At 46.6% G+C, this 27453-nt stretch overlaps 2 protein-coding genes and 1 pseudogene across 4 annotated transcripts in view; 2 read left to right on the top strand and 1 right to left on the bottom strand.

Annotated features, from left to right (window-relative positions):
• Nucleotides 1-80: 80 nt before the first annotated feature.
• PDZD9 (PDZ domain containing 9) lies at nt 81-17639 on the bottom strand. Of its 3 annotated transcripts, XM_004057333.5 has the most exons (4): nt 17246-17639; nt 12561-12740; nt 4816-5005; nt 81-876 (listed from the first exon to the last, which is right to left on the bottom strand). In XM_004057333.5, the coding sequence occupies exons 1-4, from the start codon at nt 17274-17276 to the stop codon at nt 483-485; spliced, it is 795 nt and encodes a 264-aa protein (XP_004057381.1). In that variant the 5' UTR covers nt 17277-17639; the 3' UTR covers nt 81-482. The 3 variants fall into 3 exon arrangements, with proteins under 3 accessions (XP_004057381.1, XP_004057380.1, XP_018867222.1); XM_004057332.4 differs by lacking the exon at nt 12561-12740 and having other exon boundaries at nt 17246-17347; XM_019011677.3 differs by lacking the exons at nt 12561-12740; nt 17246-17639 and adding an exon at nt 11468-11532.
• On the top strand, nt 13813-16872 carry LOC109023546 (islet cell autoantigen 1-like; annotated as a pseudogene).
• A 6729-nt stretch (nt 17640-24368) lies between the features above and the next one.
• The window catches only part of MOSMO (modulator of smoothened), a 77238-nt gene continuing 74153 nt past the window's right edge, over nt 24369-27453 (top strand). Inside the window, exon 1 of the mRNA XM_031002874.3 lies at nt 24369-24656. Coding sequence (XP_030858734.1) covers nt 24551-24656 — 106 coding nt within the window. The 5' untranslated portion in view covers nt 24369-24550. The remainder of the gene's footprint in view (nt 24657-27453) is intronic.

The raw sequence follows: 27453 nt of genomic DNA, 5'->3' as shown, positions 1-27453 counted from the left end.
TCTCAATTCAACATTTACAGTAAAAGAAGGGCTAAAAAGGGAAAAAAAAAGAATTCTAATGTGAATAACTAGCCAAAGAATTATGTCTCTTAGTTATTTTAATTATAGTACTTGAAGTTTACCAAAAAAAAGAGAGAAACTAAATATTTAAAGAAAAATGTGGTGTTTACATAAAGTGACATTCTCTACTATGTTCAGACATTCTGATATTGGATTTCTCTACTGCATTTTCTAAAAGAAAGAAATTCTTCTCAGAAAGGAGGGTCTTATTCTGAAAATAAGATTTGCGAGGCCTGCAAGAACCCAGGGAAGTCTTTAGATAATCCTGTTGAAGAACATCTCTAAAGGCTTTATAACGCAGTCATAAGAGAAGAGAATTGGTGAGTTTACAGACAGTCCTTGATAAGTACAGCAAACTTGTGCCTGGTGAGGCACAAAACTTGGGTGTCTGCAAGATAAATGCTCATATGACCACAGATTTGCTAACCAACGTTTGATACCAGTTGGGCTTTACCCTCTTCAACTTGGGCACAATCTTCCAGCCAAAATGCATCTGAGGTAGAGGAGGTAGAGGAGGAAGAGCTTTCATTGTCTTGCTTCACCATTATCCAGTATGGAGAAGGGGCCCTCACTTCTTTCTTGTCGTCTCTGTGGATCATCACGTCACAATTAATGTCTTTTCCTACACTAATAGTATGGTTCTTCTTATTATATCCATGCCAGTCTCTGGAGATGGATATTGGTCTCCTTGCAGGGTGATGCACAGTTGACCACGGATATCTATAATATTGAAGTCTTTTATCTAAATCTACATTTTCATTATCATCACTGCTTGTGAAAGATTCATCTTTTGCCAGCTCAGTTTTCTTTGGTGTGCTGAAATGAAAAGAATAGTGAATAAAATAGATTCTTCATGTCTAAACATTTATGGTCCCGTAACAAGATGCTTTATAACTTGGTTTGACTCATAAAAGATACAATTTAGCTTTAGCATTACCTTTCTGTGTCATTGAAATGTTTCTCTTTTTTAAATTATCTTGAAATCTTTTTCCATTTCTAAATGGAAATCAAATTCTGCCTTAAATTACTTCACCATACCTTAAAAAGTTTTGCACAGACTTATACTAGACTACTGACCAGAATATTAGGAAGTGTTAAAGGGTAGGTTAATTTCACTGCAGCTAAAGTGATGGGTTCAACCTGGCCATCTCCTGAGAACTCTATTCTTGTGGCTCACGTGGCATTAACACAACATTACTGATTTCCAGAGGAGTCAGGAAGTCAGGAAATAGTGGGCCTTAAGGATCTTCAACATCCTAGTCATTAGTAAGTCTTAGAGTCTTTTTTTTAGAGAGGGTCTTGCTCTGTCACCCTTGCTGGAGTGCAGTGGCACAATCATAGCTCACTGCAACCTTGAATTCCTGGGCTCAAGTGACCCTCTGGCCTCTGCTTGCCAAGTAGTTGAGACTACAGGTGTGTATGCTGTATGCCACCACACCTGGCTAATTTTTATTTATTTTTATTTATTTATTTATTTTTAAAACAGGATCTCCCTATGTTGCCCATGCCTGTCTCAAACTCCTGGCCTCAAGCAATCCTTACTTTGGCCTCCAAAGTGCTAGGATTACAGGCATGAGCCACTGTGTCCAGCCAGGTTTTTGTTGTTGTTGTTGTTGTTGTTGTTGTTTTTAACTTTCTCCAATTATTGACTTTCTTGATTGTTGAAACTAGGTGGTGCTTGCCTGCTAGCACCTCCAGGTCTCTGAACTTTCCTAATGCCTACAGTACCTGTGCTTGCTTTAACTTTCCAGAATGAATGCTCTGTCACCTGCTTTCCCTCATCCTGGTGCTGTTGCCCAGCAGAACCAAAACTAGATCTTTGTGATTGCAAATCTCTGGTACATTCTGCCCTGCTAAAAGGAAATAGGTTTCTTCCCTGGCAACCTGTTAAGACTTCTGGTGTTATCACTAATAACCTTGGCGGTCTGCCTGTTGTATTTGCTTCCAAGAATTTGAATGGCTTTTCCAAAAGTTTATCTCTTCCAGTAATAAACAGTTGATAATGAGTAATTTTTACTGAGAGCCACTAGTCTTAAATACTGATTTTCTTTGTCTGATTTGCCTTCAGACACACCTAGGTCTTCCTGAACAGCACATGAATTTTTTTTTTAAATCCAAGTATTAATAACTTTTTTTTTTTTCAGACTGCAGGGGGAATCCTTGGCAACTCTGATGATTAGGTAACCATAAAGGACAGGTAAATTGTCATTAGGTAATAAAGCCACAACCCTGCAGAGGTCAGGATTGGCTAGAAACAAACTTTTATACCACTTGGCCTACCCAGAGCGTTACATGGAGAATTTCTCCAGTGTGTATACCCAGTGCCATTTTCTCCTGGAAAAGTTTATACTAGCTTTGTGAAAGCAGCTTTTTCCTTCTTTCCCTGCCCCGTTAACACATAAGTTACTAAAATGCCTTAGATATGGGTACTTTGCCTAATTAAGAAAGGGAATCAGCAGGTGCTTGGCATTGTTTGTGGGTTTTCGCCTCATACTTAAGTTGTACTGTTCTATCTTTTCTTTGCTTTTGAATGGTCAGTCTACCATCCTTAGAATTTAATATTCTGGATCTCAAAACTCCTCCATGTAATGAAAATGCTTAGAACATAGTTGTTATGTAATCACATGAGCCCAGGCTTTTAGAGTCGTGCCCTCCAGTGTAGGAGTCGCTGAGTAGGATTTGATCGTGAGTTGTGATCGTGCTACTACACTCCAGCCTGAGTGACAGAGTGAGACCCTGTCTCAAAAATAAGACTTTTAAAATTAAAAATTAAAAACAAGTGAACCACTGACCACATGAAAGTCCTAGGGCAATTTTAGCAAAACAAGACAGACTCAGTCCCTGCCTTCATGGAGTTCACATTCTCCCAGGGAAACACAGTGAACAACTGATTACACAGATTATTTCATTAAAATTGGGATAAATGTGAAGGAATGAACTGTGAGAGCATATGTCAGGTGGACCTGTTTCTAGGAAGACCCCTTGGAGAAGTTACACTGGAGCCTTCAAGGGTGACTACTGAAGAGCAAAGTTACAAACATGTTGCACACAGAGAAGAGCAAGTGCAAAGACCCTGAGGCAAAACAAAAGGCAGAGAGCTGGAAGCTAAAGGGGGCTAGAGAAATATGGGGAAAGCAGTATGAGTTGAAGTTGGAATGGTTTGCAGAGGCCAGCTGAACCCCATAGAGCATCATTGGCCAATGTGAGGATTTTGACATTTATCCAAAGAACAAAAAGTCTTAAGAGATTTTTTGCAGGAACATGCCAGGATCAGATTTGCATTACAAAAAGATCATTCTGGCCAGGCTTGGTGGCTCATGCCTGTAATCCAACACTTTGAGAGGCCAAGGCAGGCAGATCACCTGAGGTCAGGAGTTCGAAACCAGCCTGGCCAACATGGTGAAACTTCTTCTCTATTAAAAATACAAAAATTAGCTGGGTGTGTTGGCATGCGCCTGTAATCCCAGCTACCCTGGAGGCTGAGGCAGGAGAATCACTTGAATCCGAGAGGCAGAGGTTGCAGTGAGCCAAGGTCACGCCACTACACTCCAGCCTGGGTGACAAGAGCAAAACCTCGTCTCCAAGAAAAAAAAAATACAGTTTTGGTGATAATACAGTTTGAAAGTAATTAGTATGTGGATAGTCATAGAAACCACAGGCATCAATGAAACTGGCTAGGAGAAAGGACACCAAGAGGAAATGGCCAGAGGTAACGAAAATCGGGGGAGTGTGGTGTCACAGAAGCCTGGGAAGTGCTATTTCAGGAAGAGAGTGGGTGGAAATTGTTAAGTGTCTAATGCTGCTCAGAAGCCAAGCAAGATAAAGACAGAAGAATCTAGTGGGATCAGAAGTGTGAAGGCTATGAGTGGCCCTGGGAAAAGGACTCAGCCAAGGGATGAAAGCAAAACCTAGATTGAAGTGGGTGGAGGAGTGTCTGGGAAGTGGCGTCTCTTGAGGAAACGGAGGTGTCTAATACAGCTTTTAGCAAGTTGGGAGGGGATGCAAAAGACTCCAGTGGCTAAAGAGGGTAGGGAGAGGAGAGTGGACTGAAGATAGGATTTGCCAAGACGGGAGAAGTTTAAAAAGGCTTAGATGTTATTGGGAAGGACCCAGAGAACAAAAAGTTGAATACGCAAAAGAAAATAGGATTTGCAAGAAGCACTTTTTTTTTTTTTTTTTTTTGGAGACAAAGTCTCGCTCTATCTCCAGGCTGGAGTGCAGTGGTGCGATCTCGGCTCACTGCAACCTCCAACTCCCTGATTTGAGCGATTCTCCTGCCTCAGCCTCCCGAATAGCTGGAATTACAGGCACGTGCCACCACATCCAGCTAATTTTTGTAATTTTAGTAGAGACGGGGTTTCACCATGTTGGCCAGGATGGTCTCGATTTCGTGACCTCATGATCCACCTGCCTCACCCTCCCAAAGTGCTGGGATTACAGGCATGATTCACCACACCTGGCCCACAAGAAGCATTTTAAGGGCTGACTCGGGAAAGAGGGGCATCATGCAGGTAGGCATGGGGACAAAATTCCCAACCGATGACTTGTTTTTTAACTCCAGGTTGACTTCATCGTGCTTTCTCATATTAGATCCTACAGATCTAATACCAGAAACCCAGGAAATTACTCTGACAGTGTCACCAGTCCTCCTGTCATGATCCTTATCATTTGATAATTGTCACATTAAACCATCTATGCCTCACAGGCCCTGGGATTCTGTATTATAACAAAGAGTTCCTAAAATGAACTATTTACCTTGTTACTGGGAATTTGGCCTCAGGGATTAAATCATATATTTCTTGCCATTCTTCAGGAATGTTAATAAAATCTCGGTAAACCTTGATTTGTAGCACTGTTCCAATAGTGATATGTTGCAAAAGCTGTAAAAATTCTCGAAGAGTATATCCTAACACATTGGCATGGCCAACACTAATCAGAACATCACCTGAAGAGGGAAAAAAATTATATATCAGTAAAACTAGGGGTTTAAAGGGACTATATTGATTTCTGGCTTTATTGTGAGGTATTTCATTTTATGGGTTCATATTGTTGATTCTTTTTGAACCAAAACCAGGCTTCAGCCTTTTTTTTTTTTTTTTTTTTTTTGAGATGAAGTCTAACTGTCACCCATGCTGGAGTGCAGTGGCATGATCTCAGCTCACTGCAAGCTCCGCCTCCCAGGTTCGAGTGGTTCTCCTGCCTCAGCCTCCCAAGTAGCTAGGATTATGGGCATGTGCCATCAAGCCTGGCTAATTTTGTTTTTTTTTTTTAGTAGAGATGGGGTTTCACCATGTTGGCCAGGCTGGTCTCAAACTCCTGACCTCAGGTGATCTGTCCACCTCGGCCTCCCAAAGTGCTGGGATTACAGGCATGAGCCACCGTACCCGGCCCAGCCTTTATTTAATAAAGATGTTCATCTCCATGATATGAATGTCCTTTGCATACTGAAGAATGTATGCAAGATGTTTCTTAATAGCAGTATATTGGTAGACATTATATGATGTTTTTGAGACGTTTCTGAAGTTCTTGGTGTGACAGAGGCTAAAAAATATTTATAATCGGAACCAGCTGTTAGGATTCTAAAAATAGATTAGTTTCAGATAAAATGAATGGCTATTACTAGAAAAGAAAAAACCACTTAAACTAAGTGATGCATAAATGACCTACTTTCTATTATACCTGCCTGGCAATTTCCAGTGCCCTCCACAGTTAATAGACCATATTAAACATAAAGCCTTTCATTTTAATTCTCTACCCTTGTGCAGTATTAGTTGAGCAAATAATTCTGTATAAAACATTGGGCAATTAGGCATGCTTTAATTAACTGTAAGATGTGTATGCAGTGAGTATGTTGGTTTAAAGGGATTTGACAGCTAGGTTTCCCTACCTTAGGGCAACGCAGGATAAGGAAAGAAACAAGATGGGCAACATGCAGCTTCCGAGTCCCTGGCAGGTGGGGAAGAGGACTACATCTTGAGCACTAACCCCCGAAACCCCCAAATAGAAGGAAGCTAAAAAGACCAATTATTCACTTGCTCCAACCTCCCCCGTGTCCCCACCTCCAGCAGCTAGGTCATGGACCTGTGAGTGAGATCCAGCTACTTGACACTCCCACCTGGGTCACTGAACCTGGAGGAGGAGATGCAAAAGAGTGACAGGAGCTTCTAGTTGCTAGGGGTAGTTACACACAGCTCTTAGTTCTCTCACCATTTTCCAAGCCTGCTTCTCCAGCCTTTTGGGAGATTCTGTCGGACTCAGTATCCCAAATTCAGTGCATTAACAGAAGTGTTTTCTGTTTTTTGCAATGAGGAACCCTGGCTGCTACAACGGCATTCAGCAAGACTTCAGAAAGGAATACAAAGGATTTGCTTTTTAAGGACCAGCTCACGTTGGGCAAAATCTTAAGTCTTCAGATCTTACTAGTACTGACCTGGAGACCCTCAATCAGCCTCATTCTAAGACAGCTGAAGCCTAACCTCAAAGAAGAAAAGGGTCAAGAAGTGCCTTCTCTGATGCATGCACTGGGCTTCAATCAGGTATTACACTGATCCCAAAAGAAGCCTCCAAGGATGCCAAGGACAAATGTCCATAGCTCTAGATCCTATCAGAAACAAAAGTTCCCAGAATTCCAGAAAACGAATACTTAGAAGGGTGGAGAAAAACCTTCTACTTTGGTCTTAAGCAGTAGCTGGGGGTAATACAATCAACCATGTATCTGAAGCTCACTTCAGAATGAAACAAGGCTACCTGCAGCTTGAGCAATATGAAACAGCTGCTCATCCTACTGAGGTTAATTACAATGGCAAAAAAAAAAAACCCTCCCCGGATGAGCTTACTTACCTAATGTTAAAAGCAGTGTTTATAGCTGAAAGCTATGGCTTGGCATTCTGCTTAATTATGTTGTAAAAGGGTGACTTTTATCAAGAGGGCAGAAAATAAACAGCTTAATTTCCTGACCGTTCTGGCTGTAAACCAAACATGTCAGCATGTGAATGTGATTACTCTAGCAATAGATATTAACATTGCCCTTCATACAGAAACACCAATTTGGTATTTATGAACACCAACCTCATTACACCTTTTTTTTTCTGTTTTAATGGGCTATAGGATGACATTATATAAACTTTGTCTCAATTACCTACAGTAAATCAACTTTGCAGCAGCCAAGCCACTGCTGAAAAATATTTTATCTTTTTCATCTCTCCCAACTAGGCTGGAAGTTCCTTAAGTTCCTCACGGCTAAGGACCATGTCTGTGTCGTTCACCACCACACCCCCAGTGCCTAGCTGGGTGTCTGCACACACCAGGCCTTTAGGAAATGCTTAGGCAGTAGCCAGTCCATGACTTGTATTTACTGTTGAAGCTACATTAATTTCTTTTTTTTTTTTCTCTTGAGACAGGGTCTCACTTTGTCACCCAGGCTGGAGTGCAGGGATACAAATACAGCTCACTGCAGCCTCGACCTCCAGGGCTCAAGCAACCCTCCTGCCTCAGCCCCCGGAGGAGCTGGGACTGCAAGCGCATGTGCCCACCATGTTGGGCTAGTTTTTGTATTTTTTATTGAAATGGGGTTTTGTCATGTTGCCCCACCTGGTCTCGAACTCCTGAGCTCAATTTGCCCGCCTCAGCTTCTCAAAGTGCTGAGATTCCAGGTGTGTGCTACCGCACCCGGCCTACATTAATTTCTTAAGACTTAGAATGTCAGAATCTGTCAAGGCCATACTGGCCAAAAGGAACTAAAAGTTTAGCCAGAATAAACTAACACTAAACTAAATTGGGAAATCAAGGTGAAACCCTATCCTGAAACACCAAAGGAGAGAAATTTCAGCACATAGATAAAAGATAATGGGACTGGGAGGAAACGGGGTCAAAGAAATAGCATGTTTCTACAATTATCATCTCTCAAGATCTTATCATCATTGTCTAAAACCACTGAGTTACAGATTTTAAAGCCTAGAATGATGCCAAGGAGAACTGGCAGGCTTGTCACGAAGAGATTTGGGGCTCTGGACTTCCTCTGTATTCAAATCTCATTTCTAGTTGTTAGGCAATTGGCTAGAAAGGTATGGGCTTTCTAGGCACACATCGGTTCAAATCCCAGCTCTGAACACAGACTCAGTTGTATAACTAAGATGAAAAAGTTATTTCATCTCTCTATGCCTCTATATTTCATTATCTACATTTCAGGAGTGTTGCAAACTTTAAATTAGATAACACGTGGGGCCAGGTGAAGTGGCTCATGCCTGTAATCCCAGCACTTTGGGAGACTGAGGCAGGAGGATTGCTTGAGCCCAGGGGTTCGAGGCTGCAGTGAGCTATGTTTGCACCACTGCACTCCTGCACTCCAGCCTGACAGTGAGACCATGTCTCTTATTCAAATAAAATTAAAAATTGGAGTTAAAAAAAGATAATAAATGGGGAAATATCTCCCACAATGCCTGGGACAAATATTCATTTATTATTTATTTATTAAGCAAAGACATAACAAATGAGCCACTACTTTAGGTGTGACGGTTAATAATGTCAACTTGATCGGTTCAAAGGATGCAAAGTATTGTTTCTGGGTGTGTCTGTGAAGGTGTTGCCAGAAAAGATTAACATTTGAGTCAATGGACTTGGAGAGGCAGACCCAACCCTCAATCTGGGTAGGCACCATCCAATCAGCTACCAGCAAGGCTAGAAAAAGCAGGTGGAAAAAGGTGGAATGAGCAGACTTGCTGAGTCTTCCAGCCTTCATCTTTCTCCTGTGCTGGATGCTTCCTGCCCTCGAACATCAGACTCCAAGTTCTTTGGCTTTTGGACTCTTGGACTTACACCAGTGTTTTGCCAGGGTTTCTCAGGCCTTCAGCCACAGACTGCAGGCTACACTGTCGGCTTCCCAACTTTTGAGGTTTTGGGACTCAGACTGAGCCACTATTGGCTTCCCTGCTCTTCAGCTTGCAGATGGAGGGGCAGAACAATATGGTTTGGTTCTGTGTCCCCATCCAAATGTCATTGCTGATTGTAATCCCCACATTTTGAGGGAGGGACCTGTAATCCCCACCTGTGGAGGGAGGGAGGTGATTGGATCATGGGGGTGGTTTCCCCCATGCTGTCATGATAGTGAGTGAGTTCTCATGAGATCTGATGGTTTTATGAGTGTTTGACAGCTCCTCCTTCACACACTCACACTCTCTCCTGCCGCCTTGTGAAGAAAATGCCTGATTCCTCTTCCACTATGATTGTAAGTTTCCTGAGGCCACCCCAGCTGTACGGAACTGTGAGTCAATTAAACCTCCTTCATTTATAAATTATCCAGTCTCAGGCAGTATCTTTACAGCAGTGTGAGAATGCACTAATACAGTAGGTGAGTCCTGGATTTAAAAGATGAAATTCAAGACTGCTTCTAACCTCAAAGAGCCCACTAACTATAGCCCTGCCATGAGATTCTCTGTTGCCCACCTAAAAGCATACTCCTGTCCCACTCTAGCACCCTGGAGTATGCACCCGGATCATCACCCAGCATCTGTCACCTGACCTTGAAGAAGCTGAGAAGCAGCAGAAAACCCCATGGGACCTGTCCTGGAGTTCTTTTGTTCTGGTAAGTCCAGAACTCTCCACCGGCCGCCGTTTGTTCTCCACCACCAAGTAGTGATGTGTGGGGAAAATGCTTTGGATTTTAAGGTATAGCAAACTGTTTCATAAAACCATTATGTATCTGCTTTCTTCTTTAATCCATTGCTTGGAACCCTTAGCTGCAAATTAGAATCACCTGAGGAGCTTTTAAAACATAAACTGCCCTGTCCCAGTCCAAGAACGATTGAATCAAAAACCTGTAGGGAGATAGGGACCAGGCATCTTGGTTTTAAAAACTTCCCAGATGATTCTAACACGTAACCAGAGTTGCAATCCAGTGGCTTAATCCACTGGGACCCCCATACAGCCATCATTGTTTATTAAAACACACACATGCAAAAGTCTAGAGAATCTGTAAGAACAGCCTAAGAGATGATTGCCAATATTTCTGTAGCACTTCAGTTTTAAAAGCACTTTCATAAAAATTATTTCATCAGGTTGGGCTCAATGGCTCACACCTGTAATCCCAGTACTTTTGGAGGCCACATGGGAGGATTTCTTGAGGCCAGGAGTTTGAGACCAGCCTGGACAACATAGTGAGACACCACCCACCCACCACCTCCACTGCCCATGTCTACAAAAAAATAAAAAATAAAATAAAAATTAGCCGGGCATGGTGGTGCATGCCTGGGTCCCAGCTACTGAGGAGGCTGAAGCAGGAGGATCACTTGAGCCAAGGAGTTTAAGGCCGCAGTGAGCCGTGATCAAGCCACTGCACTCCAGCAGGGGTGACAGAGTGATACCCCATCTATCAAACAAACATGCATTATTTCATCAAATCTGCGCAACCTCTGACAAACACAGGAATACCCCAATTCAAAGATGAGGTGACTAAGGCCTGAAAGGTTAAGTGGCTTTGCCCAGGGTCACAGAACTAAAAAGTGTCAGACCCTGAGCCTGAATCAGGACAGCTAACACAATGTGTTTTTTCTTTCTCACCACGGCGCCAGCCCATTCTGCCTCCCCAACTCCTGGGCACAGTACTAGGCCCAGGCCAGGCACTGAGAAAACACCTCTTGAACTGCATGGAAAATTCATTCACCCAAAGACACGAGGAGCAGGGCAGTATTGGTAAAGCCCTTAGGCTCTGGAGTCTGACAGAGAAGGTTCAAATCCCAGCTCCTCAGAGTGACCATGGGAGAGTTACTAAACATCTGATTCCTTGTCTGCAAGGTGGTTTCATGCAGAATCTAGCTCAGGGATTGTGAGAGTGAAATGAGATCATGCAGCTAAGTGTTAGCAATGCTTAATACTGCCTACGAAAGAAAATATCTTTACGCACTGAGAGCCATAGCTCTGGAGTAACATGGTCCCTGAATCCCCACTTAGGAGAAACAGGTGACCTGGACAAGGAACTCAATCTCACTGACCCTCATTAAGTAAATTTAATTTTTTTTTTTTTAGAGGTAGGGTCTCACTCTGTTACCCAGGTTGGCATGCAGTGGCACAATCATAGCTCACTACAGCCTCGGCCTCCTGCACTCAAGTGATCCTCCCACCTCAGCCTCCTGAGTAGCTAGGATTACGGGCACACACCATGCCGGGCTACTTTCATTTTGTTGTAGAAATGGTGATATGGTTTGGATTTGTGTCCCCGCCCACATCTCATGTTGAACTGTAGTCCCCGGTGTTGGAGGAGGGGCCTGGGGGGAGGTGACTGGATCACAAGGGCAGATTTCCCCCTTCCTGTTCTCGTGATAGCGAGTGAGTTCTCATGAGATCTGGTTGTTTAAACGTGTGTAGCACCTCCCCCTACTCTCTCTTCCTCCTGCTCCAACCATGTAAGACGTACCTCCTTCCTCTTCACCTTCTGCCATGATTGTAAGTTTCCTGAGGCCTCCCCAGCCATGCTTCCTGTACAGCCTGCAGAACCATGAGCCAATTAAACCTCTTTTCTTATAAATTACCCAGTTTTAGGTATTTCTTTATCGCAGTGCAAGAACGGACTAATATAGACAGCATCTCACCGTGTTGCTCAGGCTGGCCTTGAATTCCTGGCATCAACGGATCCTCCCACCTTGGCTTCCCAAAGTGCTGGAATTACAGGTGTAAGCCACTGTAGCCAGCCAGAATTAAATGAATTAATATGCCCAACAGTGATAGTTATATAAGTAATAGCCATTGGCTGGCCCATAGAAAGTTCTCAACTAATGTCATATCCTTTTTTTTTTTTTTTTTTGAGACAGAGTCTCACTCTGTCACCCAGGCTGGAGTACAGTGCTGCCATCTCAGCTCACTGCAACCTCCGCCTCCCGGGTTCAAGAGATTCTCCTGCCTGAGCCTTCTGAGTAGCTGGGACTACAGGCGCCCGCCACCAGGCCCAGCTAATTTTTGTATTTGTATTTATTTTATTTATTTATTTATTTAATTATTTTTTGAGACGGAGTCTCTGTCACTCAGGCTGGAGTGCAGTGGCGCAATCTCAGCTCACTGCAACCTCCGCTTCCTGGGTACAAGCGATTCTCCTGCCTCAGCCTCTCAAGTGGCTGGCATTACAGGCATGTGCCACCACGCCTGGCTAATTTTTGTATTTTTAATAGAGACAGGGTTTCACCATGTTGGCCAGGCTGGTCTCGAACTCCCTACCTCAGGATCCACCCACCTCAGCCTCCCAAAGTGCTGGGATTACAGGCATGAACCACTGCTCCCAGCCAGTTTTTGTATTTTTAGTAGAGACAAAGTTTTACCATGTTGGCCAGGCTGGTCTCAAACTCCTGACCTTAAGTGATCCACCCCGCCTTGGCCTCCCAAAGTGCTGGGATTACAGGCATGAGCCAGCATGCCCGTCATATCCTTATAGTTACACTGAAACCCGGTGACCCGAGTCACCCTGCAGGCAGATGGGCAGGATGGGTGGTTGGGAAGCATGGCGAAAGGGCAGTCACCTGGCTGGAGTTTCCCGTCGTTGGCTGCAGCCCCCTTCCTGATGAGGTGGGTGATCTGGAGGTAGGGTCCATGCTGGATGATGATGAGGCCTAATCCCAGGCTACCCACAGTGAGTTTGGTCTGCTGTGTTTTGCTCAAGTTGTGTACAGATGTTTTGACCTTGATGCTGACTCCTCTTTCTAACCAAAAGAGGGGAACTTATTTCAGTCCTTCACCAAGACAGAAGCATGGCCATACCCACTGGGGTTCTGAAGCCAGATCCCTGGGACAGTTATTTAATCCCTGTTCCTCAGATTCCTTGTCAGTAAAATGAGGATAAAAAGTGTTCACCTTGGAGAGCTCTTCTGAAAATTAAATGGGTGCATTAAAGGGCTTTTGCAGAGTCTGGCATATTGTGAGTGCTTAATCAATATTAGTTAGTATTATCTGTTCACTTAACAAATATTTATTGATACAGACAGTGTGCTAGGCCCTGGGTTTACCATGATGAGCAAAACAGAGGTGTTGGGTTTTTTGGTTTTAACAGACAATGTCTCACCCTGTTGCCCAGGCTGGAGTGCAGCGGCATTATCAGGGCTCACTGCAGCCTTGATCTCCTGGGCTCAAGGGCTCCTCCCACCTCAGCCTCCTAAGTAGCTGGGACTACTGGCATGTGCTACTATACACGGCTAATTTTTATTGTTTTTGTAGAGACAGGGTCTCACTATATTGGCCAGGCTAGTCTTGAACTCCTGGACTTAAGCAATCCTCCACCTCAGCCTCCCAAAGTGCTGGCATTACAGGTGTGAGCCACCGTGCCTGGCCCACATGTGTTTCTTGTCCTCATGAATTTTACAGCCTAGTGGAGGGGACAGATATCAATCAGTCATGTAAATATATGTTGGATAACAAACTGTAACTCATGCTATGAAAGAAAAGGACGGAGGGCTCTGAGAATGAGTAACAGAGGGCCAAAGTCTCATCTGGGGATGGCGGGTCAAGCTTCCAGCAGGGCTAAAATTTGAATTGAGGCCAAAAGGACCAATAGGAAATATTTAGGCAAAGAAAGGTGGATCAGGAGCAAATTGTGTTAAGGTCTGAGAAAGGAAGGAACCGTCCCTGTCAGAGGAGGGGGAGGCAGGAGGAGCGAGGACCAACCAGACAGAGGCTGCTTCTCAGACTTCGTTAGTGAAAAGGCTCCGAAGTGAGTAAAGCTGGACATGGTTAGTTGAAATGAAATGACATGAAAATGACAGGGTCCTGGCACACGTCATGGCAGTGACGGCGGAAATGAGCAGTGGATGGATCCAAAAAGCACGTGGGGGAAAATCCGAAGGCCTTGGAGACAAGGGGTAGTGGGAGGGGTTGAAATATGTTTTCTACAGAACCAAATCTCACAAGAAAAATTTCAGGGACTAAAAGGACATTCAAAACAACAAGTTAATTTCCCAAGAGGAAGTTGCTAGGAAACTCCTTTTCGGTACACAGGAAGCTCCTGGGGAGATCTGTTTTCAGCACACTTTTCCAGAATTTCACACACAACTCCTTTCCATAAGGACAGGTGACACACAAGCTTGCCAAGTCCATGTGACTGTGGTGTTTTCAGGGCCACTGCTGAGGGAGAGGCTCCCCCAGCTGCCTACCTCTGGCTGTGGGGAGCTGGAGGGGTTCATGGCCCTTTCCTCTAAAGCAAATGTCCTTGCCCATCTCCAACCTCACCTTCCCCCAAACCACAGATGCTCTCTGTTTGGGAAAATAAAATAGCATAATATAAACAAGATACCATCTTCAGAGACCTTTCAGGGTTCTGGGAGCAACTGGGGGCAGGATACGCCCTGCCTGAGCCTCTGGTTCCTGAGCAAACAGAGAAGTCACATCTTGGGCAAGGTCCAGCAGTTCCTATCTCAGTTTGTAAATTCAATATGCTTATAAGGTAAGCTACCAGGAGCCCACTTTTAAAAGTCAGCAGGGTTAAGTAAAAGAAGCCAGACTCAAAAGGCTCCTTACAGAAGAAGGACGTGTCTCAGGAGTTTGATCCAGACCTCTATAAGCAAATGCAGAAGTTCGGGAAGGCAAGAAACACAAGTACATCTTGAAAAAAAAAAAAAAAAACTTTGTGCAAGGCACAGTAGCTCACGCCTGTAATCCCAGCACTTTAGGAGGCTGAGGCGGGCAGATCACGAGATCAGGAGTTCGAGACCAGCCTGGCCAACATGGTGAAAACTGTCTCTAAGATACAAAACATTAGCTGGGCATGGTGGCGTGGGCCTGTAATCCCAGCTACTTGGGAGGCTGAGGCACGAGAATTGCTTGAACCCAGGAGGCAGAGGTTGCAGTGAGCTGAGATGGCGCCATTGTACTCCAGCCTGGGTGACAGGGCGAGACTCTGTCTCAAAAACAAAAAAAAATTATCTGGGCATGTAGGTGCATGCCTGTAATCCCAGCTACAAGCCTGGGTGACAAAGCAAGACTCCATCTCAAAAAAAAAAAAAAAAAAAAGAGAAAAAAACCTTGACAAAGTGAAGTTGGATGTGGATCTTCTTGGAGCAAGTAAATACATGCAATCTCCTGTCTCAAATGCTAGCAACATACCAGACCACTCTGCTTCATTTTGGAGAGAAGACTTCTCACACTATGGCAGCCATCCATGAGAGCTTCACAGGTTATCAGCCATATGAAGTCACTACTTTAAAGCACTTACAAAACCCTCTGAAAAAACTAGTTGAGAAAGAAGAAAAGAAGCTCACCCAGCAGGAAAGCACAGATGTAACAGTGCAGGAGCTGAGTCAATTAATTTCATTAGAGGATGGAAACCACGACAAGGAAAACACTGAAGATGGAAAAAGTATTTTATGTGTTTTAGGCAAAGGCTCTTCACACAGTGCATGCTCAGGATGAACTATTAGACATGAAACCTGAGGAAAGTGCTCGCTTGGGCCCAGTGGCAGGGACCCTGGAACCCGAAGGTACTGACAAAGATGACCCTACTGCTGTTGAAAGTGAGATCTTCAATGCTTCCTCCCTGGAAGAGGGTGAGCTCAGAAAAGAGTGAGCCGCTGTGTTTGGGGACAACCAGGTGGAGGAGGCAGCACTATGGTCCTGGGAGAGCCAGACCCCAAGCACCAGACTAAAATATAAAAGACTTACAGGTTTTCCTACAAGGCTAGTCAGACAGCAATGTCAACCTTCCCAAGGACAAGCAGTCCAAATGACAACAGCCCTGCAGTGAAAAAGCCTAAGGCTGCCTGGCACCTGCCTGCCTAGTTCAGCCTCTTTGCCAACCTCAAGTCTTATCAAATCCTGATGCTGTGCGGAAAAAAGCCATAAAGAACAAGAATTGCTCAGTGCAGGAGTCTGCATCCTTCAGTAAGCCCACCTCGGGGCTAGCAGAAGTATAAAGTGATTAGAGCCTGGGCAACATAGTGACACCTCATCTCTTCTATTTAGGCCGGGCATGGTGGCTCACACCTGTAATCCCAGCACTTTGGGAGGCCGAGGGTGGGTGGATCACTTGGGGTCAGGAGTTTGAGACCGGCCTGGCCAGCATGGTGAAACACCATTGCTACTGAAAACACAAAAATCAGCCAGGCATGGTGGCTCACGCCTGTAATCCAAGCTACTCTGGAGGCTGAGGCGCAAGAATCGCTTGAACCCGCCTGGAAGGCGGGGGTTGCAGTAAGCCAAGATCATGCCGCTGCACTCTAGCCTGGGTCACAGAGCAAGACTCTGTCTCAAAAAAAAAAAAAAAAAAATTAGCTGAGTGTGGTGGTGCATGCCTACAGTCCCAGCTATGGGAGGCTGATGCAGGAGGATTGCTTGAGCCCAAGAATTGGAGGCTGCAGTGAGCCAGGAGCATACCACTGCACTCCAGCCTGAGCGACAGAACAAGACCCTGTCTCTAAAAATAAAATACAGTGGCCCGTGTGCTATTTTAAGATTTATGTGCCCTTTTAATAAAAATGAAAGGGCCAAAGTCCCTATTTACATTGGTATAATTTTTAAAGGCTCCTTACTATGTGATTTCATTTTTATGATGTTCTCCATGGAAAAGGCAAAAAACAAACAAACAAACAAACAAAAAAACACTGTAAAAAACAGATGGGGGTGTGAGGAGCTGCAGTGGGGTGGGGTTTGGCTGCAACTGGGCATTGCAAAGTAATTTTAGGGAGTGGTGGAACTGTTCCCTATCTTGATGGAGAGGGTGGTTCAACGTGGGTATAGCTTGTCAAAACGGTAGCTGTACTTTTAAAAGGGGGGATCTTACTGCATGGAAATTATACCTTGATAAAAATAACGATGGCCCAAGGCGGGCGGATAACTTGAGGTCAGGAGTTTGAGACCAGCCTGGCCAACATGGCGAAACCCCATCTCTACTAAAAATAAAAAATTAGCTGGGCATGGTGGCAGGCACCTGTAATCCCAGCTACTCGGAAGGCTAAGGCAGAGGAATCACCTGAGCCTGGGAGGCAGAGGTTGCAGTGAGCTGAGATCGCGCCACTGCACTCCAGCCTGGGGGACAAAGCAAGACTCCTTCTCAAATGATGATGATGATGATGATGATGATGATAATACTAATAATAATAATAACGATGGAGAGAGGTTATCTCCCAGGCCAAGAGTGCACCGTTGCCATTTTACAGAGGAGGAACATTGAGGAAGGCTTGGTCCCCAGGGCTTCTTCACCTGCTTCCTTCTCCTCAGTTACCTTTTTTGTTTTTGCGGGAGGCCTTCTGCATGGTCCCGGGAGGTCAGGCAGCCCGGGAGGGCCTCCCGGAGCAGAGGCTGGAGTCAGTCCCAATGCCGACAGTTTCGAACCTTGCCCGCGGGCACTGCCCTCGGGATGGCCGCCAGGGGGCGCTGCGCCGCCACTGCCCAGAAATTGGGCGGCAGTGAGGTCGCCGCAAGGCTTCCCGTGGACCCTGCAAAACGTGGCGTGGGCATTGCACACCAGTGTACTGTATGGAAACTTCTGCAGAGGTTAGCAGCGTGCCTGACCCACGGTGGGTTCTTCATTCCTTCTTTTCTTTTTCTTTTTTTAAGAGACGGGCAGGGGGTGGGGGTCTCACTATGTTGCTCAGGCTCAACACAACTGTTGCACTGTGGGCTCAAGCGATCTGCCCGCCTCAGCCTCCCAAAGTGCTGGGATTACAGGCATGAGCCACCGCGCTTGGCTTCTTCATTCATTCTTGGTGAACCTAAGAAATAGGGAGGGGGAGAAGGCACAGAGGAGGGTGTCTCAAAGATGTGAGGTAGATCACAGCCAGAAGATCACAGGAGATCACAGAATACCTAGAAGATCAGAGAATCCCCCGCTGCACTCCTAATAATGGTATTTTAAAAAAATTGTTACATCAGTAGCTCCAATGCTTTGGAACTGCACTTTTTTTCATGAATGTTTTGAATAAGAAAAGGCCCCAGGGTGGCCTAAAAAAAAAATGAGTCACTATTAGGAGAGGCACTATTAATGCTTCCTTCTTTTTTCCAAGATAATTCTTCCTCCCACACACATTCACTCATACAACAAGTATTTACAGGGAGCTGTTCTGTCGTTTACTGATACTGGGGACACAACAGTAAGCAAGACAAACACAGAAACACAGGCTCTATCCTCTTGAAACCTGTACTTAAAAAACAGATGAAGTGGACAATTTTAGGAAAATATAAATTATTAAAAATAAATTCTAGGCCAGGTGTGGTGTCTAACACCTGTAATCCTAGGTACTCAGGAGACTGAGGCAGGAGGACTGCTTGAGCCCAGGAGTTTGAGATCAACCTGGGCAACATAGTGAGACCCTTTCTCTATAAAAAAAATTTAAAAATTAGCTGGGCATGGTGGTGCACATCTGTAGTCCTAGCTACTCAGGAGGCTGAGATGGGAGGATCACTTGAGCCCAGGATTCAAGGCTGCAGTGAGCTATGATTGAGTCACCACCTTCCAGCCTGGGTGATGGAGCAAGATCCTGTCTCAAAAAATAAAAATGAATAAATGAGTTAATAAATTCTAGAAGAAAGAGAAAACCTAATGAGGTAGGCCCTGGTGTTATCCCCAGTCTGATGAAACTGAGAGGCTAAGCACCTTGCCCCATCCCTTCAGCAAACAGTCATTAAGCACCTATTAGGTGTCAGGCATTGTGCAAAGATTTCCATGGTAGATCTGGTTATGTCCAAGCTTATTCTGTTGTTTCTGTGGCTCTACACGACAATAAGCCAGGGCAGATTCCTTTTTAGGTTCCTTTTTTTTTTTTTTTGAGATGGGGTCTCATTCTGTCACCCAGGCTGGAGTGCAGTGACAAAATCTCAGCTCACTGCAACCTCCGCCTTCCAGGCCCAAGAGATCCTTCCACCTCAGCCACCAGAGTAGCTGGGACCACAAGCCTGTGTCACCACGCCCAGCTAATTTTTGTATTTTTAGTAGAGACAGGGTTTTGCCATGTTGGCCAGACTGGTCTCCAACTCCTGAGCTCAGGTGATCCACCCTCCTTGGCCTCCCAAAGTGCTGGGATTACAGGCGTGAACGCCAGGACAGATTTCTCATTAGATAAAACCTGTGTCGTAGAGACCAGTACAAAGGGCTATTCTCCACCTCAAGTCTCCTGTGGGTGACTTCTTGTGACAGGTCACCTTTCCTCTTCCAAACAGTCTGGCAGGGGTCTACATAGATACCAACTTAATTCTATCATAAAATACATCCTTTTCCTCCATCTTCCTACCAGCAGGGGAAGGGTAAGAGTTTGTGGGAATAGAGCCCATCAGCATATATGGTTCTGTGATGGAGCATATCAGTGCCTGGCCTCCCCTTAGTCTTCCCTCCACCCCAGGCTAAAAAGTGTCTTTAGAGCGGAGGTCTCTACACTCCACCAAGCCAAGTAAGCCAAGGTCACACTGATTGGTGGAACTGCAGGATACAAACTGTCGTGGGTGCTGTGCTGCCCAGATCCCCCTTCAGGGCTGAAAGACTTACACTTCCCACCCTCACTACTACTATTGGCTGGAAAGAACCCCTTGCCCAAGATCTCACCTTCCCAGAGTAACTAGCATCTGGTGACTGGTCAATGCAGGGCCATCCCAGGTTCAGAACTCCCCATGTGGTCCACTGCAGCCTGACTTTTCCCTCTGCCCTGTCCTGCTTCATTCCTTTTTTTTTTTTTTTAGAGAGAGTCTCACTCTGTTGCCTAGGATGGAGTGCAGTGGAGTGATCTCGGCTTACTGCAACCTCCACTGCCCAGGTTCAAGCAATTCTCGTGCCTCAGCCTCCTGAGTAGCTGGGATTACAGGCACTCACCACCATGCCCAGCTAATTTTTGTATTTTTAGTACAGACAGGGGTTTCACCATGTTGACCAGGCTGGTCTCAAACTCCTGACCTCAGGTAATCTGCCCGCCTCAGCCTCCCAAAGTGCTGGGATTACAGGCATGAGCCACCACGCCCGGACCCTGCTTTATTCCTTCTTCCAAAGAGTAGATGCTAGGATGGATCACCTAATACCCAGGTAATAATGAGGTGCCCATCCCTGGTACAGGAGGAGCATAGCTAGCCTCTGGCAGAGGGAAACTCTAAGATGGCTAATTTTTTACAGGCAGTAAATGGGATGGTATACCAGGGGGAGAAAGCAGACAAGAGTATTCAATTACCAGGAAGGAATCAGGCTGAGACTTCACATCGGGGCAGGGAGGAACATTGGGCACCCACGTGATCTATTTAGGTGTCTCTTAGTACTCCTTTGCCCTATTTGGACAGTAAATGGACAAATACAGCAACCACTGCCTGAGAAGTGCACAGCAACTAGGTGCTCAAGCTCTCTAAGGATGGAGGTCTAGGCCACCCCATCACGCAGGCCACCTAGATCATCTGAGGTGCTGGCAGAAGGGGAGAGGTTTCTAGGATGGATAGAAGAGGGGACTGAAGGGTATGTTCGTTATGTCTCTAGATGAGCCGTAGCGGCGACAGGAGCTGTAGTTCCCACTAACCCTCCTCTATATGTTTCCCACAGGAAAAGATTCCCCAGGGTCCTGAAAGTGCTGCTCTCCCAACTTAAGTAGCAAATGAGAGGCACAGCACCATGTGGGCACTATTGCAAATGCTGCACTACACTGCTCGGTCAGGACTGAAGGACTATTCCCCGCCTACCGGGTGGGTGGTAGGTTGACAGATCTCAGCTGTCAGCCCTCTTGAGGAATTGTCTGTGTCTAAAGAGAGCTGCCCTCCAAGCTCCATGGCAGGTCAGTGCAGGGATGAAAAGACTTGGCCCATTTACTCCAACTCAGGCCAACTCAGCAGCTATCCTAGTTTCAGAACTCCCCTGAGGGTCTGCCAAAGCCTCCCATGACTGCAGCACAGACTGACTTCTCCCTCTTCCCACCCCTGCTTCCCTTTCCCCATAGGACTTGATTCTCAAAGGCTCTCTAATAAACTTCCTGCACTAATCAATAATCGCATTGCTGAGTCAGCTCAAAGGGAACCAATCCATGAAACAAACTGAGATTTGAGCCCGGGTGCAAGCTGCTAACTCTGGATTTAGTTTCTTGTGTCTTCTCTAACCCCAGAAACCCCAGGTACATGTGTGGTGCGTCCACCATGCTCTTGGCCCACGAAACTTAACCCCTAGGGAGACAGTGTGTTTATTGTCAGGCTGAAGATACTCCTTAAAGAGAAGAGTGATCACACAGTCCCTTCCACAGCTTTGCCCGTGGTCCCATCTGGATTCAGTCTCTTCTGGCCAAGGCTTGCCATCCATCACAATAGAGCATGCCATGTTCACGGCCCTTTAACAGCTGCAGAATGGCTATTTATGACTTCAGGCTGCACAGCATATCTCCCTCCTGGAAGCCTTCTATGTTCTTCTGGGTCCCCAAGGCTTTCTGCCATAAGGAGTCTTGTGGCTCATTTCTGAAAAGTCCCAGCTGCTCTGCTTAGGGGTGGGTGAGAGGATGGGACGCTTCTGTCACTGAGGCCAGGAGTCTTGTTAGGCCAGATGGGGGGAAAAGGCCCAGAGAGGTGACATGGCTTTCCCAAGGTCAAGTCAGTAGCAGGGCAGGAACTAGAACATAGTTCTGTATTCTCTCTGCTTCACTCCATCACCTCTCCCAAACCCTTAGGGTTTGCCTCTGCTAAAATCTAGACTGAGATACAGAGGAGAAGGGAACTGATCTGTCCTGCAGATCTCAGAGACTGGGGACTTTGAAACACCAGCCAGGCACAGTGGTGTGGGCCTGTAGTCCCAGCTACTTGGGAGGCTGAGGTGGGAGGATCACTTAAGGCCAGAAGTTGAAATCCAGCATGGACAACATAGTGAGACCCTATCTCTAACAAAAAAAAGAAAGAAAGAAAGAAAGAAAGAAAGAAAGAAAGAAAGAAAGAAAGAAAGAAAAGAAAAGAGCTATAGGGATAAAAAGAGGGATTAATGGGAAATCTGTAAACAGTTTGGCCCCTGCCAACCCCACCTCCCATTCTGGATGGTAGGAAGGGTTGGGACAGGTGACTATTCTCTGTACTGATGTGCAGCCATTAGTATGATAAAAATGTTTTAAATTCTTTTAACTCAATACTGGTTGTTCTTGTGCTTTAATCTTAGACCCAGAACCATTTGTAGAGGGTAAAAGGAAGAACTGTATTATTTATTTATTTTATTTATTAGAGACAGGGGTCTCGCTGTGTTGTCCAGGCTGGTCTTGAACTGCTGGACTCAAGCGATCCTCCCACCTCAGCTTCTGGAGTAGCTGGGATTATAGGTGCAAACCACCACACTTGGCTACTTGTATTTATTGTAAACACAAGAACCCAATCATCATCATTCTATTCAGCTGGAGTTAGAATATGTGCAAACTGTTCTAACATTCAGCCCTAGGATTCTTTAAAGCTGGCCAGTAGAGAACATCAGTGGATATTATCTGGGAATTTAGTCCTGTATAGTTACAGTTTCATCTATCACTGGGCAATAGAAAACTCCAACAAGAAGCCAAGAATATGACTCAATTAAATTTCTCCAGTACTTATTTTAAAAAAGAAGAAAAGAAAAAAGAAACTGAAGACTATTGCAGTAAGGTGATATGCATTATATCTGGATCCCTGGAGTATATGAATTATCTTGTGTCAATTTCTGTGGCAGAGGAAAAATAAATTGTATAATAACAAAAAAAAAAAACCTTTCCCCCAAGAGGCCAATGTTTGGACAGAAAAGTCAATATAGACCAGCAATCAAACCCTTCCTTCTCCCAGCTATGTAGTGACACTGATACTCTGTTGCACATTTCTGCAAGGCTGTTGGATTTGGTGGAATTTGAAACCTCCTGAATTTTGTGGACATGTAAGCATTCCAAAAATAGAGACAGATGTCACTCTTCTAGGTCTTTCTAGAGACGACCTATGTGGCATTTAAGGAGAAAATGAGTGTTTCATCTCCATCTGCTGCACGGAGTACCATTAGGGAGAGCTGGATCAAACGTCAGGGTTAGTGGTGATTCGGCCCATGAGCTGTGCAAGAAAAGAAAACCTCCACCATAGCATATGCCGACAAATTATGCAAATGCCTTATTTTCCTGTTTATTCATCCAACTTAAGACGCTGCACACACAACTCAGTAAACGGGATCATAACACCTGGTTGCTCAGGTCAAAAACTTATTCCTGAGTTCTCTTTCAACTCCTTCCCCATTATCAGCAGGTCCTTCCCTCTATCTACAAAACATCCAAATCTGTCCATTCCTCTCCATCTTCACTACTCTCACCCTAGCCAAAGCTACACTTCTCTTTCGTGGACTACTTGGCCTCTTAACTGGCGTCCCTGTTGTCATCTTTGCCTTTCCCGCATACAAGCTACACTATGGATCTTCACAGATTAAGTAAGATCATGGGATTCTGCAAACACCCTCCATTGCCTTCTCATTGCACTCAGAACAAAATCCAAGGCCCCCAAAGCCCTACACCTGGCCTCTGCCTACCTCTTGTCATACTACTCTCCTGCCACACAGGCCATTTTGCAATTCCTTGGACACGCTGATCTCTTTCTGCCCCCCTCCCCTAATGATCTTTGCATTGGCTGTTCCCTCTGTCTGGTCTTGCGCCAGGTCTTCAAAGTGCAGGTCTTTACGATCGTGATGGTCTCAGCGGAAATGCATCCTTCCCTATCGCAGGTATCGCTCCGACTCCCATCACACTGACCTCCACTGAATTCAGGGATCTGCACCTGAAATTATCTTTATTTTACAGATAGGTTCTTAATGTGTTTCTGTCTCTTCCCACCAGAATGTGAGCTCCCCAAGAGCGGGCGCCTTGCCTCTGTCCACTCCAGTACCTCTGCACCTACAACGTCTGACAAAGAGGGGTTGTCGAAAGCTATTTGCTAAATGGGGCAATCCTGGGAGCTGACGGCCGCGGAACGGGCAATGAGAATACAAGGTGACAGGGACCGCGCGGGGCCCGGAGTCGCTCGGCGGGAGTCGGGGCCCGCCTCCTGCTGGAAGACGGGCAGCTCCCCACTCTCATTCCAGTTCTGCTTCTGAGGGGCTCAGGAGTGGCCGCAGCCTGTACCCGGTCATCAACATCAACAATCTTATTATTAGTGGGCAGAAAGCCAAGAGGTGGCGTGGCCTGCCAGAAGAGACCGGGACCCGGGCAGGGACCGGAGCCGGGCCGGTCGGGTCCGGGTCCAGAACGTAGAGGCGGGCGGTGCGGGGAGGGGCCCAGGGCGGCCGGCCGAGCCGGGAGGACGGAGCTGGGGCGCGGCGGCTGGGGAGCCGGGACCGGCCTCGCCAACGCCGCGGCTTCGCTTCCGGGTGAGGGGCGGGCGGGCCGAGCAGTTCCGGGGCGGGCGGCGGTTCCGTCTGTGCGGGCCGCGCCGCGGCTGCTGGTCCCGGGCGCGCGGAGGGCGCGAGCGGCGCGCGGGGGCCGCGGGGGCCGAGGGGGCACGAGGCAGCGGCGCGGGGACTCCGGGCCCCGGCGGCGGCCCATGGGGCGGGAGGCGTGAGGCCGCTGCCTGTCCGGGGCTCGGGGGGTGGGGGGAGCGGGGCGGGGAGATGGATAAACTGACCATCATCTCAGGATGTCTCTTTCTGGCCGCCGATATCTTCGCCATCGCCAGCATCGCCAACCCGGACTGGATCAACACCGGGGAGTCTGCGGGTGAGCCGCTGGCGCGCGGGGCCGGGCGGGGGATTGGCTGAGGGCGACGCGAGGGAGGGGAGACCCGGACTGAGGAGAGGACGGGGTGGAGGTTCCCGGCCGGAGGCTAGCCTGAGGAGACCGGGGGCGGAGGGGAGACCCGGGCCGCGGAGGAAAGGGATGGAGGAGAGGAAGCCGCCGGGCGCCAGCGGGACCCCCGGGCTGAGGGGAGAGGCGCCCCAGGCCGGGTGAAAAGTGGCCGAGGAGACCTGGGCTGGGCTGGCAAGTCCCGGACCGGGGAGGAGGGGAGCAGCCCTCCGATGTGAGGGATCGCAGAGGAATGAGCTTCGTTCTGGATTTAAAAAAAAAAAAAAAAAAAAAAAGTCAAGGTGGGAGACGGGAGGAAACTGAGGCTCCTGCAAGGGAATTAGAAACCAGGCGGAGAGGCTGGGGCTGGGAGTGAGGCAGCCTGCGGGGCAGTGCGGGAGCCACTAGAGAGCTGGTGGGCGAGGGGAGGCCGAGAGGGATCAGGTCCGACCCCAGACCCTCCACCACCAGAGGAAGCTGCGGCCGGGGGCGAGCCCGGGCTGCGGGCGCTGACCCCACCAGGCAGGGTGAATGGTGGGTGCTGGGAGAGCTGGTGGGGTTGGTGGGAGTGGGGGGCGCCGGATTGGAGCCCCTCTGCACCGCCGCCCCCTCCCATCCCCTGCCCGCTTGGCAGTGTTTGAGAAGCTTGTGGCTTCGGATTTTCTCTTTGAAGTGTGTATGTGGTTATAATTCTGCTTTATTTTAGGCCCGGGAGCTATAATACTACTAATAATAAACCTCATTTTATGGAGCGTCTTTCATTCCAGTGCATCACAAAAACGCTGGAGAGATCTTAATAGTAGTTACAAAATTAAATAACACATTAGAGTTGCAGGCAGCCCGGCAGCGGGAGCAGTGCTTGCTGTACCACGACGGAGCTGTGGGCGGGAGAGGCAAGGTGGTGCCCTCGGGAAAGAGGCGGGCATCTTTCTGAAGGGTACCCCAGGTGAATGCGCTTCCAAGATTTTTCTCAGCTTGGGCCACTTCTTTCCCTGCTACCTCTTCTCCCTCCCCTCTTCCCCCGCCTCTCTTTCTCCCTCTCTCCCAGACCTGTGAGACCAAACCTTAATTAATGTAAACAGCTGTCAGGAGAGCTGCTCCGATTTAAGGAATGGTCTTGTTTTTTAACTGCTTGTTCAGTGCAGGTGAAGGAACTTTTGGAGGGTTGGGAATGTCAAGCTCCCTCCATGGATAATTTCTTATAAAAATGCGGCCGGGCGCGGTGGCTCACGCCTGTAATCCCAGCACTTTGGGAGGCCGAGGCGGGCGGATCAGGAGGTCAGGATTTCGAAACTAGCCTGACCAACATGGCGAAACCCCGTCTCTACTAAAAATACAAAAAAAAAAAAAAAAAAAAAGAATTAGCCGGGCATGGTGGCGCGCGCCTGTAATCCCAGCTACTCAGGAGGTGAGGCAGGAGAATCGCTTGAACCCGGGAGGCAGAGGTTGCAGTGAGCTGTGATTGCGCCACTGCACTCCAGCCTGGGCGACAGAGCGAGACTCTGTCTCAAAAAAAAAAAAAAAAAGAAAAAGAAAAGCATCACTGTCCTGTCAAAACTTACTTTTTAAGTATTACTTATGGTTCTGTATTTATCCTGCAATATTTTTAGCTCTTAGAAAAAAAGTGGTAGCTGGGACATTTGTTGCTTCCTCCTCCCTCCCTTCTCTCCCCCAATCTAGACCTAGTAACACAAAATCATGCTGTCAGATTCACTGGTTATTAAAATAACACTAAAAATTCTGCTACTTTTCGTGCCCATAGAGTTTTAGCAGAACTCTTAATTGTAAAAGATATGAAGAAAGAATCAGGATGGTTTCGAATTTGGTGGTACTATGGGCTTTGTTTATGAAAATATTGTTGCTGCCCGACAACTTAACACGGTTACATGTATGACATCCAGTTCGTGACCTGTTGATGTTTTTATCCTACTTACATGTGTATTGACTCCTTTTATGAGACTTTCAGGCTTCATGTACTTAGGGGAAAAGGGGTTTCAGTGCTGTAGCAGAAGGAATCTTTTTACAAAGAAGTTTTAGATAGAATCCCAATAGATAAAATAGACTAAATGACCATGCAAAAGATATAGTTGAAAGAGAAGAATTGTTACATATAAAAGAGAAGAAAGATAAGTGATAGCATAACATTCCTAAGATGGAAAAGGGCATAGCCGGGCGTGGTGGTTCATGCCTGTAATCCCAGCACTTTGGGAGGCCAAGGCGGACGGATCACCTGAGGACAGGAGTTTGAGACCATCCTGGCCAACATGGTGAAACCCTGTCTCTACTAAAAATACAAAGAAGTTAGCCGGGCGCGGTGGTGCATGCCTGTCATCCCAGCTACTCGGGAGGCTGAGGCAAGAGAATCGCTTGAACTTGGGAGGCGGAGGTTGCAATGAGCGAAGATCACGCTACTGCACTCCGGCCTGGGCGACAGAATGGTACTCCGTCTTAAAAAGAAAACAGAAAAAAAAAAAAGGGCAAGCTCCTCTTGTATTCAGAAGAAAGCAAGGATAGAATGAGTATAACTCTTTCAAATTTGGAGGCAAAATTGGCTGTGAGTTGCCATGGAGATAGGAGCAATGGATGTCCAAGGTCTGAGGAAATAGAAACTGTTAGAAGTAATTGCAGAGAAAGCTTGCCAACGGTGATTGTCTAGCAGGATTGTCTAGCAGCACTGATGCGTCGTGGAAGTTGATGGTCGTGAACATACAGTGTGATAACCTATCTGCCC

Source organism: Gorilla gorilla, chromosome 18, assembly GCF_029281585.2.
Source record: "Gorilla gorilla gorilla isolate KB3781 chromosome 18, NHGRI_mGorGor1-v2.1_pri, whole genome shotgun sequence".
In the NCBI taxonomy this organism is placed as follows: Eukaryota; Metazoa; Chordata; class Mammalia; order Primates; family Hominidae; genus Gorilla; species Gorilla gorilla.
The sequence above is the reverse complement of the archived record's forward strand: the minus strand, read 5'-3'. Positions and strand labels throughout refer to the sequence as shown.

What these genes read in the sequence shown, in the direction of transcription:
- PDZD9 (XM_004057333.5), bottom strand. Translation starts at nt 17,276, where the DNA reads ATGCAGAAGGCCTCCCGCAAAAACAAAAAAG. An exon ending in CTCCCGCAAAAACAAAAAAG is followed by an intron (nt 12,741 to 17,245) that starts GTAACTGAGGAG and finishes TCTTTTGGTTAG; the next exon opens with AAAGAGGAGTCAGCATCAAG. An exon ending in CGACGGGAAACTCCAGCCAG is followed by an intron (nt 5,006 to 12,560) that starts GTGACTGCCCTT and finishes TTCCCTCTTCAG; the next exon opens with GTGATGTTCTGATTAGTGTT.